This window comes from Lynx rufus, unplaced genomic scaffold, assembly GCF_022079265.1.
Source record: "Lynx rufus isolate CCGP_SWC_20201006 ecotype Redwood Valley unplaced genomic scaffold, mLynRuf1.p SCAF_2, whole genome shotgun sequence".
NCBI lineage: Eukaryota > Metazoa > Chordata > Mammalia > Carnivora > Felidae > Lynx > Lynx rufus.
In genome coordinates, this window is record NW_025814834.1 from 34,301,613 (window position 1) to 34,323,079 (window position 21,467).

The 21,467-nt window shown below is 37.6% G+C and overlaps 1 protein-coding gene across 1 annotated transcript in view; it reads right to left on the bottom strand.

Moving 5' to 3' along the window:
- Positions 1 to 5,437: 5,437 nt before the first annotated feature.
- The window catches only part of STRADB (STE20 related adaptor beta), a 35,876-nt gene continuing 19,846 nt past the window's right edge, over positions 5,438 to 21,467 (bottom strand). Inside the window, exons 4-12 of the mRNA XM_047082685.1 lie at positions 17,603 to 17,702; positions 13,374 to 13,495; positions 10,686 to 10,794; positions 9,531 to 9,654; positions 8,165 to 8,336; positions 7,764 to 7,868; positions 7,368 to 7,612; positions 6,708 to 6,750; positions 5,438 to 6,243 (exon numbers count right to left, since the gene is read on the bottom strand). Coding sequence (XP_046938641.1) covers positions 6,109 to 6,243; positions 6,708 to 6,750; positions 7,368 to 7,612; positions 7,764 to 7,868; positions 8,165 to 8,336; positions 9,531 to 9,654; positions 10,686 to 10,794; positions 13,374 to 13,495; positions 17,603 to 17,702 — 1,155 coding nt within the window. The 3' untranslated portion in view covers positions 5,438 to 6,108. The remainder of the gene's footprint in view (positions 6,244 to 6,707; positions 6,751 to 7,367; positions 7,613 to 7,763; positions 7,869 to 8,164; positions 8,337 to 9,530; positions 9,655 to 10,685; positions 10,795 to 13,373; positions 13,496 to 17,602; positions 17,703 to 21,467) is intronic.

Genomic DNA, 21,467 nt, shown 5'->3' on the forward strand with positions numbered 1-21,467 from the left:
GTTCTCTGATCCTTTCTAGTCTTTTGCTTTTGGCCTTTTGGTCTTGTTTTTTCTCCAAAGACTCCCCCTTAAAATTTCTTGCAGGGCTGGTTTAGTGGTCATGAACTCCTTTAGATTTTGTCTGAGAAGCTCTTTATTTCTCCTTCTCTTTTGAATAATGGCCTTGCTGGATAAAGAATTCTTGGCTGTATATTTTTCCCATTCACCACATTAAATATATCCTGCCATTCCATTCTTTTTTTTTTTTTAAGTTTATGTTAAGAGAGAGAAAGTATGAGCATGAGACCTGGGGAGGGGCAGAGAGAGAGAGAATCCCAAACAGGTTCCACGCTGCCAGTATAGAGCCCAATGTGGGACTCAAACCCACGAGCTCTGAGATGACCCAACCCAAAGTCAAGAATCAGATGCTTAACCAACCGAGTCACACAGGTGCCCCTACCCTACCACTCCTTTCTGGCCTGCCAGGCTTCTGTGGACGGATTTGTTGTGAACCTGATCTGTCTTCCTTTGGAGGTTAAGGACTTTTTTTCCCTTGTTGCTTTCAGGATACTTTCCTTGTCTGTGTATTTTGTGAATTTGACTATGATATGCCTTGGTAATTGGTTTTTTGTTGAAATTAACAGGAGTTCCCTGTACTTTTTGAATTTTGGTGTCTGTGTCCTCCAGATTAGGGAAGTTTTCAGCTATAAAAACCTTCTGTCCCTTTCTCTTTCATCTTAGTTCATTTATCTCTGCAGAAAAGGATTCTCTGGTGTCTTCTATGCTTTTTTTCAACCCCAGCTGGTATTCTTATAATTGTGGTTTTCAATTCTAGTTTATACATCTTACTTACATCTTTGTTGACTAAATCCCTCACCATTTCTTCCTGTTCTTTCTCTAGGGGTAATTGCTTCATCTGCCAAGATTTCTCAAATTATACAGGTTGTTGCATTAACCCTCAGGTCAATTACCTGTGTGTTCAAAATGGTTTGATGCTGATATAGCTGTGTTTCAGGAATGAGACAAACTCAGGGTCCCCTTACTACTCTGCCATCTTAACTGCCTCTGCCAAGTTTGCTGATTCTTAAAGTTGCAGGTTTTAAGTCTTGCTGGTTGTAAGAATTCACAAAATTTAGCCCTCTAGTCTTCAAAGCCAAATTCTACGGTGATTTGTCTTTGCTGTGCAGCCTCCCTGATTTGATAGTTTGTTTTGTGCCCTTGTCTGCACCTGTATGTCTCTCCTTCTGGCAGCCAGACCTGCAGGGTTTAGCTCCCCTCCATGTCTCTACCCTTTCTACCTTCTTCAATGTGGCCTCTTCTCTACATTTAGTTCTGGAGTTTATTCTTCCAGTCTTTGAGTCGTTTTCTGGGTTACACTGATGTATTATCTGGTTATATACACAGCACAGGTGAGTTTAGGGCCCTTCTACTCTGTCATCTTTGCCAAAAGTCCTCCCTACTGGTCTTATAAGTGATTTATCTACCTTTATTATGTTTGTATGTGCCTGTGGAATTTTTTCCTTTTCTAATTTTCTTACTCCTGTTTATAGTTTTTCTTTCCACTGAAAGATTAATTCCCTTTAACATTTCTTACAAGGCTGGTTTAGTGGTGACAATTCCTTTAACTTTTGTTTGGGAAATTCCTGATCTCTCCTATTCTGAGTGATAATCTTGCTGGGTAGAGTATTTTTGATTGCAGGTTTTTTCCTTTCAGCACTTTGCAGACCAGAAGTGGCATATTATATATTCAAAGTTTCTGCTGATAAATCAGTAGATACCCTTATGAAGTTTCCCTTGTATGTAGCTGTTTTCTTTTCTCTTGCTGCTTTAAAAATTCTCTGTCATTACTTTGGAGTGGCACCGGTCACTGTGGGGGCTGCTTGCAGGATGTGAAATCACAGGAGCCACTTTGAAGGGACTCTTGGTAAGTGGGACAGATTGGATGGGGTGGAGCCACAGGAGAAAGCACAGGTAGAGTGTGGTGTGTTAGCAAGCTAGGTGGAGATTGGTCATGCTGTTTCCTGCAAGTGTCCAGCGATCTAAGCTGGGGGGCAGTAGAGAAATGGCTCCTGTCAGCTCTTTTGTTCTTGAACAACTCTCCTAAAGATCCCTAACCCTTCAGCACATGTTCTGAAATTAGTAAACAAATCTTTTTGCTGTGTACCCAGGTACTTTTCAAACTGCTACTTCTATGCTGTTTCTCAGCAGGGCTTTTTGCTAAGGTGTCTCTATTGCTCCCTGGCTCTCCTAGAGCTAAGCCCTAAGATCTCCAAAGTACCAGGAGGTAAGCCCTGCTGATTGTAAAAACTTGTGAAGTTAAGCCCCATTGGTTTTCAAAGTCAGATGTTGAGGTGATTCATCACTGTCTGGGGGGCCTGCTGTGTGGTTGGTCCTCTCCTTTCTCTGTACTTGTGGAGTCCCTTTCTTTTGTGGTTACTCTCACCAAGAGTTTGGGTAATGACCCCATCTCTGCCCCTCCTACATTTTTCCTTGTGGCCTCCTCTATGCAATTAACTGTGGAAAGCTTGTTCTACCAGTCTTTGGGTTGTTTTCTGGGTTATACTGATGTGGCTACTATCCATATGTATCCATGGGACAACCTGAATTTAGGCTCTTCGTACTCAACCATCTTCCCAGGCTCCAATACAATATTTGGATCTTGTCAAACTTTGGTTCACTCTTGAGAAAAACTTCAATTTATAGAATTTTTGTCAGTTTCAATTTTTTCTAACATAAATCATAAAGGCTATGGAGCTTAAATGAATTGGCTAATAGAAAATAGATTCTTGATCACTCATTTAGTGGTATAATCAAGTTAGTAATTTTGGGCGGGGGTGGGGGGTGAGACCAAGAATTTCTAGTTATCCTCAAGGCTGTTAGTATGTGTATCAATCAGCATGCAACTGGGAAAGTAACTCTGGATCTTTCAAGTAGAAGGAACACAGGGAACTGGTTTCATGGGTGATGGAACCAAGGCTAAGAAACCAAAAGAGATGGTGAAGCAATCCAAAGATTAGCAAGAGCAGGAAATGATACCATCAGATGGAATTGACAGCAAGAAGTGATGTTACCAGAGTCCTAAAGCCAAAAGACAAAGAAGATACACCTGCTACCAGAGACACCACAAGAAACAGAGAAGTGGGACAAAAGGTGAGAAATACCACATTTCTTCTGTCTCCTCTTATGCTCTGATCTGTCACTCCTGCCTCCTTGGAAACCAGAGAGTACGAGTGTGAGGAAATATTCCCAATGAAGCATAGCAGGGGAAGAGTGAATAAATGGATTTGAGAGCTGACAATTGACCAATAGTACTGACCTGGCTTGTAATAAAGGAACTATTTACTAAATGAAACTGAAATCCCTTTACTTCATTGAACTTATAATGGCAATACTGTAACATACCAAGAGTCAAAAATTTCCATAGAAATCAAAATTATAGACATCTCTCAAATTTTTTCAAGTCTTTTTTTAAAAACAAAAAACCCTCTTATCCTTTATTCAAGGAAGAATTCCTTAAATATTAAATGTCTACAATATGCCAAACACTTGGCTAAACACTAGGAATATACTAGTGAATAAGACCATATTCTCAAGGAGTCCACAGTCTACTGGGGACATAAATATACAAATACAGAGTTGTGTAAGTGCTGTTTGGGGAAAGTACTATAGAAGATCATAGGAGGGCATTTTAACTAAGGTGACTGTACTAGTTTGGTTCTTCAGAAAGCAGACACCAAGATGAGATTAGACATGTAAGACATTAGACACCAAGGTAGAATGATGACTCCCCTGTCCCCATCCCAAACATATCAACATCTTAATCTCAGGAACCTGTATTTTACCTTACATGGCAAAAGGGACTTTGAAGCTGTGATTAAGAATCTTGAGATGGGGGGAGATTATCTTGGATTTTCTGAGTAGGCCCAATACAATCACAAGAGCCCTCAAAAGAGACAGGCAGAAGGGTCAGAGAGGTGATCACTGAACAGAAGCCAAATAATGCTGGTTCGTGAGGCAAAGGCAGGCAGGTAGGTAGTTGCTAGAAGTTGGAAAAGGCAGATTTCTCCCTATGGCCCCTAAAAGGAATGTAGCCCTATCAACCCATTTGACATTTCTGACTTCTAGAAGTGTAAGATAATAAGTTTATAATATTTTATGCCACTAAGTTTGTGGTAATTTGTTATATCAGAGATAGAAAATTAATACAGCAAGGAGTCTATGGTGCAAAATTTAAGGCAAGTGATCTCAGGGTGATGCTATCAATATCTATTATGATGACTAATTTTATCTGTCAATTTGACTGGGCCACAGGGTGCCCATTTATTTGGTCAAACACTACTCTGGGTATTTCTGTGAGGGAGTTTTTTTGATGAAATTGGCATCTAAATCTGTAGACTGAATAAAGAAGATTGCCCTCTTGATGTGGGTGGGCCTCATCAGTTGAAGACCTGAACAGAACAAAAAGGTTGACTAGGCTGACCCTACCCTGAATAAGAGATCATTCCTTCTGCCTAACTGCCTTCAAACAGGGTATCAGCTTTTTCCTGCCTGTGGACTCTGAAACATCAGCTCTTCCTGGGTCTTCAGCCAACCAGTCTTTGAACTGGAACTGCATCATTAATTTTTCTGGGTCTCTAGGTTGCCCATTCACCTTGCAGATCTTGGGACTTGGTTAGTCTCCATGATAGTGTAACCAATTCCTTATAATAAATATCCTATTAGTTTTGTTTCTTGGAGAACTCTGATACAGGAGATCTGAGAGGCACTGCTTCAGGGCTTCCAGATTCCATCTCTTGCACTAACATCAACTCTCCACCCAGATTCAGAACCTCCTCTATAGTTCCTGTGAGCCTCTCTTACCTGGAGGAAACAGGAGGAGGTTAGTGGAATAACCTATAGCCCCCACAACTACCGGTGATCTCAGGCCTCAACTGGTACTCATCTCCTTTCCCTCCTCTACTTTGGCAGGTCTTCATGGCTTACTTGATGGAGTAACCTAAATATTCTTGAAGTGATCTGGCCAATAAACCTAAAAAGGTTTGTGTTTCAAACTGTCTATTCATTTTTACATTATTTGTCTCATTGTTTTAATTCTTTAGTCTTAAGACAATCATCTTAATCTTATTTAACATTACAGTAAAAATTATTTTAAGAAAATCCATTAACTAAGGTAGGTCCCAATTTACCACAAGGAGTACCACACACTCCTTAAGATACATCTCTTTTTTGCTAATAAGGTAAAACCATTAATTAAGATCTCTATGCCCTTAAATGTTGTATCCCCTACCGCAGCAAGAATAGTCCTATAAAGGGTCAGAACATCTTCTGCCTCATTGAATAAATTCCAGGTCGTCTCCAATTCTTTACATTATGTAAATAATCTAGGGGCTTCCCTTGGCAACACAAATTAGAATCTGTGTTTTAGCTTTGTCAAATCACAAAGAAAAAAACCATAAACTCAATTTAATAAATCTTTATTGAGCTCCCACAGGGTGCATGAATTTAGGATCTATAACTTACATAAGTAGAAAAGTGTCACTTTAGCCTCTTAAAAATGAAAAAAAAAAAGCACAAATTACAACTTCTTTATCATTTAATGTGAGTGAGGCTCAGTTTGATATTTAACAGAATAATATGGGAAGTATAAACATTTTCCCTTCTACCAAAAAAGGGTTTTGATGCCAGGATAAACTAGCCTGTTGGTCTAACAATAGCTGATCAAAAAGGCTAGAGAATCTGGAAGTAAAAAGTGTACTTGGAAGCACTGTCCTCTGAGGGCTCATTCCCCTGAGGGCAACAAAATGCTGAAAAAATTAAATGGCTCAAAACTTAAATTCAAAAATCAAGAAGAGGAATTAGTCACAGCTTGGGGAAAAAAATGAGAACAGAGGACACTAAATGTAACTAGATTCATAATTCTGAAGTTTTTCTGGAGTTGTAATAGAACTGTGAGTTAACCAAAGAGGATATAAACTCATGCTTCTTTGAACAGAGTGGTTTTAAACAATAGATTCTCCAGTGCAACAATGGTATTTTCAAGTATAATTCTAGTATTTGTACCTAGCAATACAGAAGAAAAGTAGCAGAGAGAAAGTGTCAAGTATCTAGGACATACAGGATTTGGCAGCCCTAGAATTCCCAGTTTGAGTCTTTTTCATCAGGAAAATCACATTCCGGCTCAGTCCAACGTGACACTGGAGACAGTGCTATTGATGGCTTAGGAGGCAACAGTGTAAGTATTGAGTCCTGGCTTTCTTCTTTCATCTGTTAAAGAAACTCAAAGCTATTGGTACATATGTCAGCAATAAATGATTTTTTAAAAAGTCATGTTAAGTGTGTAAAATATTTTTTAGGTATTTTCACTAATAATGCCTTTGATCATCTGAAAACAGGAAGAATAACCAAATAAACTGATTTTTATCAGAATTATTTTTCCCCTTCATCATTTCTAGCCAGTATAAAAAACTGTCTAATCAAAATATAAGCTGAGGGTATAGTAACATTTAATGACATTCTGTTTTTTATTCATTTTGTTTTGCAAAATGGAAATATTTTAGAAAGCCTATAATTGAACTACTACAAAAGTTTTTGTATTTTTAACTTTACTTTGGTAAGAAAGTCATTATTAAGAATCTTGGTTACCAAACTGTCCCCTTAAGCTAACAAGATTAAATGAATTTTTAATAGTAACTAAAAATATCTAGACAATAGAAGATATATCAGCTTACCTGTTTGAAGAACACATGGGACAATAAACTGCTTGCAGATGGTCTGATATTTTTTTTAATGTTATAAAAAAAAATAGAACGTCATATTAGACTGTGTATTTTTAGGTGTAAAAAAGTATTAGAAATTAGATTCAGAGCTATAAAACTCAATACTAAAAAAAGAAAAAGAAATATCAGGAAGCCCAATTCTTAACTTTAACCTTGACTAATGGAAAGAATTGAGAGAGAACATTTATGGGGCACTTACTAGTTATAAGGAAGTGTGCTAGGCATTACGGGGCTAAAAAAAGATAAGACACATCTTAAAGTACTAACATTAATGTATAGTTATGTAATAATTTACACTATTGTTACACAGAAACAACATTTTTGTACTGCTTGGAGCTTTCTAAAATGTATTAACATAAATACAGTAATTAATGTCCAGAAAGATGAACTGATTTTTACAAGGTGACTTAGGAAATGATACAGCTGAGATTGGAGCCCAAGTCTTCTGACTTCAGTATTATTCCCATTTGCTCATTGCCTCTATTTGTTTTTAGTTTTGATATTTTCTAGATTATAGTTTTTTGATCAAAAGATTGAGAAAAGAGACTTGAAAAGCTTCTATAAAAAATAAAACATGTAAGTTTGATGCTATTTAGAAGTGGCCAATATTACCTTTTCTCAGGATCTTGTTGCAAACAGAGCTGTACCAAGCTAAAGAAGGCAGGAGAGAAAGTTTTTGAGGATGGAGTTTGCAATCTGTCACTATTTACTGTTTGAGTTCCACTGGAGACAAGTACACTTTCTCCAATCCCAGAGTCTACACCTGATCGGGAATTCTTCATTCTGGATTCTGATTGAGGGAAGATACTGACATCCAATGGGCTGTAAGGAGGACCTTTCAGCTTCTGCAACAACATCTAAAAGAAAGAAAAGTTTCTTTCACCCTTTTCAGGGAAAATGTTAAAACAATAATAAAGATTCTAACAGCAAAGACATTTTAACAGAAATTATCTAGAATATAAGGGATCTTATGAAGGGAAATTAGTTTGGGATTTTAGTAGCATTTACCTGAGTCCTATGCATGTCCTGGAAAGGTACCTTCCCACTGGCCAATTCACATGCTGTAATCCCAACACTGTAAATATCTGACTTTACATTATATCCATGTAAATCCTGTAGAACAATTAATTTGAAGTCCTTTAGTGAAAATAAAATACAAAGTTATATTTCTGTGTTTTTTTGAGAAAGGATGTTGAACAATGGAAAAAACTCATTAGGTGAGAAATCAAGATATACCTAATATATGGTATATACATTTTAAAATCCCTAACAATAATTTTGACAAGAAAGAGGAAAAGTCTTGCAGTAGGCCATTCACCAAGCCAAATCTAAGGGCACAATTGTCCTTTAGTCAAGCTCAGAAGACACTCAAGATGCACAGACAACCCAATGCAAAGGCCACACCTGACCTGTCTCAGTAGTTCTGGGCTCAGCCACGGCTGCACTGATGTGCTGAACTGTGGGAAATCATACACAGCCCTATGCCTCTGTCCATGCTTAACCAAACTATGCAGGTGGGACAGGCCAGAGAGGGTCACTAGGCCATCACCAGAAATGAGGATATGGCTGGCTTTAATACTCCTAGAACAAAAAGAAACAATCCTAAATACTAGGAAATTGGCCAATGAAGAATAAAAATCTGGTCAGAACAAATCCATGTATTCTCTTGGAAATTAAATACTCTTTATAAAACAGCACGCTTATATGTAAGTGTGCTTATACACACACATATACATATATACATACACACATATAAAATATTCAGGGAATTAGAAATCCTTTCAACTATTTAATATAGCATTAGAACAAGGGAAAATACAACTGACAGCTACATGTTTGGAAGTGATAATATTTTTTTTCAAACTTGGAATGGAATCACATTACTAATTTCACTATTTTAGGATACTGCTGTAAAATACCCAAGGAGAAGTCTAAAAAAATCAAGTAATATTTGAAGCATAAAGTTCGAATATAAAGTTAAATGCAGCATTATCCAATAAAAGGCAGCCTCCCCTGGTATTAACATCATTTATAAATATATGTCTTACATAAAAATTTCTTTTTTCAAATAAATTATAAAAGAGCCTTGTTCAGTAAAATACTGAATTTGGAAACTAAGGGAGTCTGGTTAACTGTAGTAAAACCTTGATTAATTAGAATACGGTCTGTTAGAACTCACAGTTAACCAGAATGTTCCTAAAAATGAATAGTAAGAAAACAAGCTTTAAAGAGACTGAAACGAACTTTAAAAATAATTTAAAAAGAAAAACGTCCCAGTATATCTTAAAACAGCATTGTTTTTAATGTTCAGTCAATTAGTTCTGCATCTATAGTTTAAAAACAAGAGAACTGATACTTAGTATGATAATCTCAAAGTGCTACAACATATTTAAGAAATTAACAAAAGGTTTAGTTCCAATTTGTACATAAATTTGTAAATATGACATAGAGCTATAAAGCAGATAAAGCAGCTCTTTATATGCTTAAGAAAAACAAACAAAAGAGACAGCAAGGATCCCATTACATAGAGTTTATAAGTTTATACTCTACCAGGAAAGGCTCTCCACCAAAACACTAAGCACAGCATTTGGCAAAGAGGATGTGGTCTGAACATTTTTGGTGAGTGACCATAAAATGTAATAAGCATTTACTACTACTGGCCCCTTCCTCTCTCAATTTTCACTTATGAGTTTCCTATCTCTCCTAACACTCAACTGCTCCTTCCTAAAAGCTCCTTAAATGATTTCATTCTTTAAAATACAAATAAATAAATACCTGTGAATGCAACCATTTTGGTGCAGATAGCTCAACCCTCTCACTGCTCCAAAGAGAATGTTTCTTATTAAAGTTTCACTCATTCCTTCAGGAAAGTAAGTCTTCAAGAGCTGACTTGCTGAACCTGAAAGAAACACCTGAAATCTTTAACTGAACATTGGTTTTGCTTCTAGCTATGTTTTAAATGTTCTTTTCAACTATAAATACACACACACACACACACACACACCTGTTTTAGAGTCTACCTACTTTCCTATGCAAAGGTAGTTTTCCTTCAAGAATCTTTAAAAAGACTTTTCTAATGATACTCTAGAGATTAGAAAAGAGAATTAACAATTTTCAGTATTACTTAAAAAAATACTGTATTTATATATTTTTACACCCAGAGGCAATTCATCAAAGTTATCCTAAAGATCAAAGCTCTAACTCTTAAATACACAGAACAAACTGAGGGTTGATGGGGGGGGTGGAAGAGGGGAAAATGGGTGATGGGCATTGAGGACAGCACTTGTTGGGATGAGCACTAGGTGTTTTATGTCAGCGATGAATCACGGGAATCTACCCCCAAAAACAAGAGCACACTGTATACACTGTATGTTAGCCAACTTGACAATAAATTATATTTTAAAAAAGAAAAAAAAAAATAAAAGCTCTAGAATCCATTTGTTTATTTGTACAATATAATTATTGAACACTTTATGCAAGGAACTGTATGAGAACCAAAATGAAAAATACATACATGATCCTGCCCTCAAGAAGCTGAAGTACAGTGAAAGGAGACAGGTACACACACAGATGTTTATACTATAATAAAGTAAGTTTACAATGAGAGAAATAGGGACAGAGATGGTGTGCACAGGTGAAAAAACATTCTGCTTAAAGACTTATAGTGGCTCTCCATTGACAGAAGGGCAGGGAACTGAAGGAAAGAGAGAGCTTGCTCAAAGGCACACACTTCTTGGAGAAGCAGTAGTAGTTTCATTGATCATCAGGTCAACATGAACCAGATATGGAAATTTATCATGAAATCTAGAATTGGCCACCAGATTTATAAATTAAAAGTAGTGAATCATAAATCTAAGATCCCACTCATCCTTATAAGTATGGCTTCCACGCTAAACTCTGAGTTATTTTATGTAAGACAAGTTTTCTTACCATAGGCCATAAATGGAGAAATAACCCAAAGCCAGCTGCCAACAGTGAAAACAGTCCAATAGGTTGTAATATTGGGGTGCCGGAAAAAGTGGGACAAAATCACTGCTTTCTAGGATAAACACACAAGAGACAAGACATTTAAAACAACTTGTTTTTGCCTTGTGATGAAAATAACAGTAGAGGTGGCAGCTAACACTCAGCAGAATTTATTGATACCAAGCACTGTTCTTGGTGCTGCCATTTCTTTAAATCTCACCAACAAGACATTAAGTATGTCATATGATCATTCCTATTTTACAAGAGAGAAATAGGAAATAAGAAATGTAGAAATAAGTTAGACAACTTGTCCGAGAGCGTATAATCAACAAAAGAAATAGAAGTGAGATGTGATCTCAGTCTGACTTCTGAGGTCATACTCTCAACATCTATACTATGTTCTTAAAATAGAAACATTTAAAAATACATAAAACTGTGAAGATAATCACTTCTAACACTAAATCTCAGAGAGAACTACTGTTAACATTTCAGCATAATTTCTTTCAATCTTTTTTTCTGTGCAATATACATGTGCACATGTAAATACTTTAAAAATAAGGACAATATCAAAAAATGCTTTCCCTCTTTATATCAAAAATGATTAGTGACACAGCATAGATGGAGATGAAGTGTATTATTTTAAGTGAAATAAGTCAGTGAAAGACAAATACCATATGATTTCACTCATATGTAGAATTAAAGAAACAAAGCACATTAACATAGGGGAAGGGGTAAAAAAAGAGAGGGAGACAAATTCTCAACTATAGAGACTCTTAACTATAGAGAACTGAGGGTTGATGGAGGGGAGGGGTGGGCTAAATGGGCAATGGGCATTAAGGAGGACACTTGTGATGAGCACTGGCTGTTATATATAAGTGATGAACCACTAAATTCTACACCTGAAACCAATATGACACCATATGTTAACTAGAATTTATGTTCTTTAATGCTTATTTATTTTTGAGAGAAAGAGCACGAGCAGGGGAGAGGAAGAGAGAGAGGGAGACACAGAATCTGAAGCAGGCTCCAGGCTCCAAGGTGTCAGCACAGAGCCCAGTACAGGGCTCGAACCCACAAATCATGAGATCATGACCTGAGCTGAAGTCAGATGCTTAACCGACTGAGCTGCCCAGGCGCCCTAGTTAACTAACTAGAATTTAAATAAAAACTTGAAATTAATGCCACTCTGGAAAACAGTATGGCAGTTCCTCAACAAACTAAAAATAGAACTACCCTACGACCCAGCAATTGCACTACTATTTATCCAAACGATACAAAAATGCTGATTTGAAGGGGCACATGCACCTCAATGCTTATAGCAGAGCTTTCAACAATAGCCAAATTATGGAAAGAGCCCAAATGTCTGACTGATGAATAAAGAAGATGTGGTGTGTGTGTGTATATATATATACATTTATATGTATATATACACAACATACATACATAAACACACACACACACACACACACACACACACACACACACACACACACACTTGCTCTTTCAAAAAAAAATTTTTTTTTTAATTTTTTTTTTAATGTTTATTTATTTTTGGCACAGAGAGAGACAGAGCATGAACGGGGGAGGGGCAGAGAGAGAGGGAGACACAGAATCGGAAACAGGCTCCAGGCTCTGAGCCATCAGCCCAGAGCCCGACGCGGGGCTCGAACTCCCGAACCGCGAGATCGTGACCTGGCTGAAGTTGGACGCTTAACCGACTGCGCCACCCAGGCGCCCCTCAAAAATTTTAATTTCAACAAATATGCAGAGGTGCCTGGGTACACACACACACAATGGAATACTACTTGGCAGTCAAAAAGAATGAAATCTTGTCATTTGCAACAATGTGGATGGAACTGGAGAGAATTATGATAAGTGAAAGAAATCAGTCAGAAAAAGACAAATATATGATTTCATTCATATGTGGAATTTAAGAAACACAACAAATGAACATAGGGGAAGGGAAGGACAAATAAGATAAAAACAGAGAGGGAGGCAAACCATAAGAGACTCTTAAATATAGAGAACTGAGGGTTGCTGAAGGGGAGGTCGGTGGAGATGGGCCAAATGGGTGATGAGCTTTAAGGAGGGCACTTATTGGGATGAGCACTGGATGTTATATGTAAGTGATGAATCACTGGGTTCTACTCCTGAAACCAGTACTACACTGTATGTTAACTAACTTGAATTTAAATAAATTTGAAAAATTTTTTTTAATTTGAAATTGAAAAAAAATTAGTGACAATGAAAATGGTATTATAATATTCCTAAAATGCAATTCTGTTAAAATTTATTCATTCAGAAGTTAATTTTACTTAGCTGGATGAAAAGGAAACTGTATGCTTTTGTTTTTTCTATTTCCTCATTTGACTATTTGTGATTGGGCTAAGATTATTGTAAATCTGCAGACCAGCATTTTGAATATGATATTCGTTTGAAGGAATTTACAGTAATTACCAAAGTTTGAATATATTTGTTCTTCTGTGGATCTGGATTCCAAGTATTCCTTCCAATTCTGTACTTGCATATTCATTAGAAGAAAGAAATCTAACTTCCTCTAACAGAAAGAAATATTAATTTGGTAAAAAAAATTCTTACAGATGTAATCTCCTCAAATAGACATTAAATAAATCATTTTTTTCATTTTGTTACCTGTAAAGCTTTCAGGCGTTCATCAGTGCAGTTTTCCAGATTTGTAATTTTTATAGTCACCAGTGTTCCTGTAGGAGTATGCCGGGCAAGATGAACAGAAGTCAAGTTGTCAAATCCTCTTCCTACAGTCAGATGTAAAACTCATGTTAGTAACCAAAGAAGAAAAAAACTGACAATTTGGACAACATCAAAATTTAAAACTGCTCTTCAAGAAAATACTGTTAAGAAAACGAAAAGATAAGCCACTGACTGAAAGTATTAACTATGCTTACATCCAGTATATATAAAAAATTCTTACAACTCTATACCAATAGAATTTTTACAATTCTATACAAACTTATACTAAATTTTAAAATATGCATAAGATTTGGGGTGTCTGGGTGGCTCAGTTGGTTAAGTGTCAGACTCTTGATTTCAGCTCAGGTTATGATCTCACGGTCTTTTTAAAAAAAATTTTTTTTAATGTTTATTTATTTTTGAGAGAGATGGAGACAGAATGCGAGTGGGTTAGGGGCAGAGAGAGAGGGAGACATAGAATCCAAAGCAGACTCCAGGCTCTGAGCTGTCAGCACAGAGCCCAACGCAGGGTTCAAACTCACGAGCTGCAAGATCGTGACCTGAGCCGAAGTCAGATGCTCAACTGACTGAGCCACCCAGGCACCCTATGATCTCACAGTCTTGAGACTGAGCCTTATATCGGGCTCTGTGCTGAGTGTGGAGCCTGCTTAAGATTCTCTTCACCTGCCCCTTCTCTGAGCTCACTCACTTGCTCTTTCAAAAATTGTATTTTAATTTCAACAAATATGCAGAGGTGCTTGGGTGGCTCGGTTGGTTAAGCATCTGACTCTTGATTTCAGCTCAGGTCACAATCTCATGGTTTGTGGGTTCGAGCCCCGTGTTGGCCTCTGTGCTCACAGTGTGGAGTCTACTTGGGATTCTCTCTCTCTCTCTCTCTCTCTCTCTCTCTCTGTCCCCTCCCCCTCGTGAGCACACACTCTCTCAAAATAAACTTAAAAAAAATCTTAAATAAATAAAAATATTCAGATGATTAAATAGGCAATCCACAAAAAAAGATATAGGAAGGTCCAATAAACACATGAAAAGATGCTCAAGATAGAGAAATGCAAATAAAAAACCACAATGATACACCATTACATATCTGTTATAATGGCTAAAATTGTGACCTGATAAACAAATTATGACAAATTCAAACAACAGTATACAATCAGCAATTCCTACACCACTGATGTCATTTCTGTCACATAAATGGTATCATAAAGAGTACAGTCTTTTGTGTCTAGTTTCTTTTACTTAGCATAATGCTTTTGAGTTTGTTCCATGTTGTTTTATTTTTATTTTTACTTTTTTTTTTTCAATGTTTATTTATTTATTTTGGGACAGAGAGAGACAGAGCATGAACGGGGGAGGGGCAGAGAGAGGGAGACACAGAATCGGAAGCAGGCTCCAGGCTCTGAGCCATCAGCCCAGAGCCTGACGCGGGGCTCGAACTCACGGACCGCGAGATCGTGACCTGGCTGAAGTCGGATGCTTAACCAACTGCGCCACCCAGGCGCCTCTGTTCCATGTTGTTTTAATAGCTTCTTTCATTGCTGAGTAATAATCCATTACTATGGACAAGTCACAATTTATTTATCCATTCATAAGTTGATAAATATTTGGGTTGTTTTCAGTTTTTGGTGACTATTAAGCTGCGAAAACATTCTTTAAGTAGACATATGCTTTCATTTCTCTTTGGCAGATACTCGCAAGTGGGATTGCTGGGTCACCTATATTTAACCTTATAAGAAGTTGCAAAACTGGTTTTAAAGGTGGATGAACCATTTTTAATCCCACAAACAATCTACAATCTATAAGAGCTATAGCTGCTTGACATACTCAACAGCATTTGGTGTCATCAGTTTTTAAAATATAAAACACCTGGAGTGGCACCTATCAATAGGCATCTAATAAATGTTAGTTCCTCTCTCTTTCCACAGTCACCAAATTCTGCCACTTATCTTTGAAATGAAGTTAACCACAAATTCATCCCTTTCACTCCAGTGTCAGTATGACTGCCTTAGTTCAAGTCCTGTCCTCCTTTGCTGGTCAAATGTGGTGACTTCCTTATCATGTTCTACATTCTCAACTAAGACATGCTCCCAAATTACTGGGGGATCTACTTCAAAAGCCTATACCTAGGTCCAATTCACCAGAAATTTTGATTCGTTAGGTCTGTGATGGGATATAGGCATTGCAATTTTTAAAGATTCAGGTGATATGGATGATACTTCCAGTTGTAAATCACTATGTACATCTTCCAGACTGCTGCCTGGAATTGCTGCCAGTTTTCCCCCTAGAACTCAGCATTTTATCACTAGAAGAGTACTACCGTGCAGCACCTGAGACCTTAGACCCTCTAGTCAGAAAGGTTTGCTTTAAAATCACTAGTTGTAGGATTGCTACTTGAATTCTCAGAGGCTCAGTATCTTCATCAGCCAAATAGGAGTGGTAAAAGGCTGACATGAAAAACTACACATGAAATGTTCAGCTCAGTGCCTGTTAGATGGTATTATTTATTACCATTGTCACTGTTCCACAATGTATCTCAAGCACAGAGGGAATAAATTCCAAACTTGTGGCTTAAATGCTTTGAGCAATGAAGTGGGTAAGCTGTGAGGGATGAGAGTCTGAACTTGTAAATACACCATATGAGGTCTTTCACAGGTGTTCCAAACCTCCCTTTCTAGATTTGTCTCCGACCACTGCCTACTCTTGTAGGCAACAAGTGGGGGGTTGTTTAGGTTCCCCTCTAACCATTCTTCCTCAGTCATCTACTGAAGTAATTCTGTTTTTACCTTTTTTGAATTGACATCATCTGAATGTCCATTCTAATTTGGGGGCATTTTCCACTAGTGCTATTTTAGGAAAGGTCAGATCCTTATTTGCTCTTGGCTTCCTTGACCCTGCCATGTGAACATCAATGACCTATGCTTAGCTAACTGAAGGATGGAGTTAGTGACAGACAGAAGCAGAGGCAGTCAGAACTTCCTGCAGTGGGTTCCACTGTCTGGGATATAAATACTCTAACAGGTAATACACTAACTAGGCTGTTCCTAGGCCATGGCCCTGGCTCTGGTTCTAGTTATGCAGCTTCGCTTAGCTTCTTCCAAGTCTATCTCTCTAGCCAATAATTCTGTTAGCAATATTGTTCAAAAAATTCCTCTCTTAAGTTAGTCAGGATTGTTTTCTGTTGTTTGTAACAAAAACCCTGACTAGAACATTCAGCAAACTTTTCCTCATTTTTCAGAATCCAGCTCATTTTTGCGATCTTTCTTGCAACTTTCACAGTAGTCAAGATGGATGGTCAGATGTTTCATCTTTTCTGTTCCTGTAATACTTAACACATCTCTACTTCAGTACTCTCTAGTACATAAACAAGGCTATCTTATGTGTTCAACTTCCCAGAAAGAATATGGATTCCTCAAGTGTTTTACATGGTTTTATATCCCTAGCATCTAACAGAGTATCTGTTTGAAATGTTTAATAGATGTTTCTGAATATTCACTGCAAAAATTTCACATGTATATGGCTATAAACAATAATTCATCTTGTTCCAAACTTAACTGAGAAAGGTGTTTACTATAAATGGGGTTTTAGGTAAGTTTTTGTGTTGTCTTGTTTTGTTTTTGAAAGAGAGTGCATGCAGGTGTGACTAGAGGAGGGGTATCAGCAGAGGGGGAGAGAGAGAATCTTAAGCAGACTCCATGCCTAGTGTGGAGCCCAACCTGGGGCTCAATCTCATGAACTGTGAGATCATGACCTGAGCTGAAATCTGAGCCACTAAGGTGACCCTAGGTAAGTTTTTAAGTTAAAAGAAACTTGGTTAAAAGACTGTGACTAAAAAGATTTACATGATTTTTCATACCCAGTATAAATTATAGACATAAAATCAGAAGATTCCTACAATAAAGACACAAATAATATTTAGATTACTTAGTGTCTTCCTTCTCTAAAAATACTTGAGTGAAAAAGTAAAAATTCTAGAAAGTAATCTTGAAATTGGGGCTGCTATTTTAGGGAAGACATAAAATTAATAGATCCATCTGACTGACACAATTAACATGTAGCCTTATTAACATAGGTGACAACAGAAAAAGACCCACTTACAAAATAATCTTTGTGCCATCAATTTCATTTCTAACAATGAAGGATCAATTCAGGATAATTACCAATTTCAACTTGGAGTTCATAGTGAGAAACATTGGTGGAACAGATCACATCCTTGGCTCTAGTGGATGAAGGCAACTGGGAAAAGGGTAGCTCATCAACCTGCATTGTTTTAAAAAGAGGAAAACAAAATAAACTTTTTTGGTTCCCCATTTTAGTCCCCTACCCTAATATAAAATACTGATATTTTAGTTTCAAACACAATGCTCATTAGGAAAGCACTGGAGGGTGGCTTAAGACACTGTTTCAAAATCTAAGAAGAGTTTACAATTGCTAATAAGTGGTTAATTAAAAAGCCATCAGCACGTAAAGGGGGACAGGGTGGGAAAAGCAGATTTATAGGTAGCAAAGAATAGTTTCCTGCACAATTTCCAGTAAGCACTTTTAGGAATTGCTAGAAATGGCTGTTAATTCCTGAGGTTATCTAATAAACACATCAAGGGTAGAAATGCAGGGACCTGTCCAGAATATTCTATACTTTTACTCTTGCTTCAAGTGGTTGCCAGTTGTATCTATTACACATACAGGTACCTGACTCAGCTAGTGGAGGTATTAACAATTCAAGGAAAAATTTCCACATTGCAGCCTATTAAAATTGCTGAAGTTTTTCACAAGATTGAATAAATCAGAAGGGAGATCAGAAAGAAAAATAAACCCCAAGAGTTGGAAGAATAGGGTACAGACTTCCCGAATACCAATATGAGGTCTCATGGGGGTGCTTTAGGGTCAGAGTTCTAGGTTTGCACCAGATCCCAGTAGCAGTGAAAATGACATGTACACAGAAGAGAGAAGAGGCCAATACCACTCGTGTCATATGATAGTGAAGAGGACCTCCCACAAGACACAGTACTCCAAAAGACACTTGGAAGGATTTACAGGCATCGGTAGGTGGCAACAATTTTATTACTGCCTCCAAGATAGAGATAAGGAAATGTGGGATTAGAAATGATATTACTGTGTGTTAGGAATTGTACTGACCACTTTTTACATCCTTGATTCTACATGTTCCCTAAACTTCTAAAAGAGCACAAAAAATATAATTATAAGCTCACAGCTAAAGATGAATAAAGGTGAATACTGTTCAAGAGGAGTGAAAGACTAAAATTAGAATTAATCCTAATGAAGAAAAAAAATCTAAATAAATCAATTTTATTTCATTGTAACAGGTAACCTTCAAATAAACTCAGATTTAAAGAACACAAATAAGAGATAGAAAAACATATAACAATTTTTTTAATTTTAAAGTAATAACCTGTAAGCCTGTCAGGAAGGCTAGATCACAGAATAAACTGAAGCTTACAGTTCACTGCTTGAAAAAAAATGGCAATAGGTTACCAGATAATGGACTAAAATCAGGCTAATCAACCTTTTCTTTGCTTCCATCTCATTGATTAAGGAAATAGTCTTCTTTAAAATAGAAGGGGCACATGTGTTATAAATAAGTAGCTGAAGTCTAAAACTGTTTTAAATAAGTTCAAAGCTACAGGCCAGACATAATTACATCTAGGATACTAAGTGTGCAAATATAGTAAAACTGAGAAGAATGAAAATAGTAAAACATTGACTCAATTTTCAAAAAAAGCGTGAAAACTACAAAGGGGTAATAAGCCTTGATGCAGTTGCCCAGTAAAGTCTAAAATCAAATTACTACATAGATGAATTATAGATACTTAAGAAAACAACATGGTAATCATAAGAAGACAGTATAGGTTTACTACGAGTAAATCATCCTAAACTAAGCTCACTTCTCTTTTTGATTTGATGACTAGAAAATTAGAAAGCAAAAATCATGGCATGGTCAGTGTTCAAGGGAAGATGATAAAAGTAGGAAGATCCTAAGCTCACTTCATCCCACAGATACAGCTAAATAACCCGTATCAGTGTTAATAACCCAGAAAATGACCTAAAGACTGGCAGAACGGACCTTCCACAGCTAATTGTACAGAAGAGACCACATCAAAAAAAAAAAAATGGTAGGACGTGCAGACATATGGTCTGGAACCAAACTGACCCACAAGACTATCTGCAGGAGGGAAAGACACAAGCATGGAGAAAGGAGAGAGGCACATGGGTGGCTCAGTTGGTTAAGCATCCAACTTCAGCTCAGGTTATGATCTCGAAATTCATGGGTTTCAGTCCTGCATTGGGCTCTGGGCTGACAGCTCAGAGCCTGGAGCCTGCTTCAAATTCTCTGTCTCCCTCTCTCTCTGCTCCTCCCCTGCTTGCACTCTGGTCTCTCTGTGTCTCTCAAAAATAAATAAATGTTAAATTATTTTTAATAAAAAAAAAGGAGAGAAGCAGACCCCACACCAGGCATGGGTGACCAGCACTGGGAAAATGAATCCCCACATTATATGACTTTGAAAACCAGAGAGGCTTAACTTCATGAGTTTTGTCAATCAGTGGAGCTTGACACCTGATAATTTCAAAATCAGCAGACTCAGCTCTGGGAGAGCCAGAGCATAACAATCACACTGAGATAAGGCACTAAAGTAGTAGTTTGAAAAACACCTGTGGTATATAGAAAGATTTATTTTCTAATTTCTGAAGATGTTCTAGAGGGGCAGGAATTTTAGGAGACTTACCCAAGAACAAAAGAGCTGGAGGTGCCATTTCTCTCCCCAACCCCCAAACTAGAGACATGGGACACCCACAAGAACACTCTCCTATGAGCTCACTAACAGCGTGCCCCACCCCCATGTTCTCCTGTAGACCTGACTTCAGCAGGAGTCCATCCAAGGCAGTGTCACAGGCATGGCATTGTGCAAGCAGCCCAGACAGTAGGCAGTACCACTCCAAAGTGACTCCTGCTGTAGGGAGAGGGGAAGAGAACCACACATACCACTCTGATTCTGACCCTAGCAGTGGGTGGGGGCAAACATCTGGTCTGACTGCAGGCCCCACCCACCCACAAAAGCTTCTCAAGGGACAACACTGGGACAGCACCCTGCAGTCTGGTATGACCATAGCCCTGACCCACCTTAAGTCCAAGGCATCCTCAAACTCACCATTCAAAATACAAGGACTAAAACCTGCCAACAACAGGAAAAGAGAACCACTGCAGATCACTGGACTAAAAGCAAACACAGCTTACCCACAAGAGGGAGCACAAAACACATATAGGAGACATCCCTAAAGCACCTGTTTCTAGTGAAGAGGGGACACTGCACTGCACAGCACTATAGAACCTCTTCTTCAGATGACCACTACTTTCAAGAGCAGGAGACACAGCTAACTTTCCTAACACAGAGAGAGTTAGAAAAAATGAGAAGACAGAGAAATATGTTCCAAATGAAAAGGCAGGACAGGTCAGCAAAAGAGCTAAACAAAGCGGAGATAAGTTATATATGCCTGATAAATAATTTAAAGTAATGGCCATAAAGATACTCACTCGACTTGAGAAAAGAGAGGAGGATATCAGTGAGACCCTCAACAAAGAGATAGAAAATATAAAAAAAGAACCAAACAGAGATGAAGAACATAATAATTCAAATTAAAAATACATTATAAAGAATAAACAGTAGACTAGAGAAGGCAGAACAGATCAGTGACCTATAAGACAGAGTAATAAAAAATAATCAAGCTGAACAGCAAAAAGATGAGAATAGATTAAGGGAACTCAGTGATACCATCAAGCCCAATAACATTTGCATTACAGGGATCCCAGAAAGAGAAGAAAAAGGGGGCAGAAAATTTATTTGAAGAAATAATAGATGAAAATGTCCCAAATCTGGGGAAGGAAACAGAAATCCAGGCAGGCACAGAGAGCTCCCCAACAAAATCAATCCAAGGAGGTCCACACCAAGACATAAAATTAAAATGGCAAAAGGCAGTGATAATAAGAAAATTTTATAAGGAGCAAGAAAA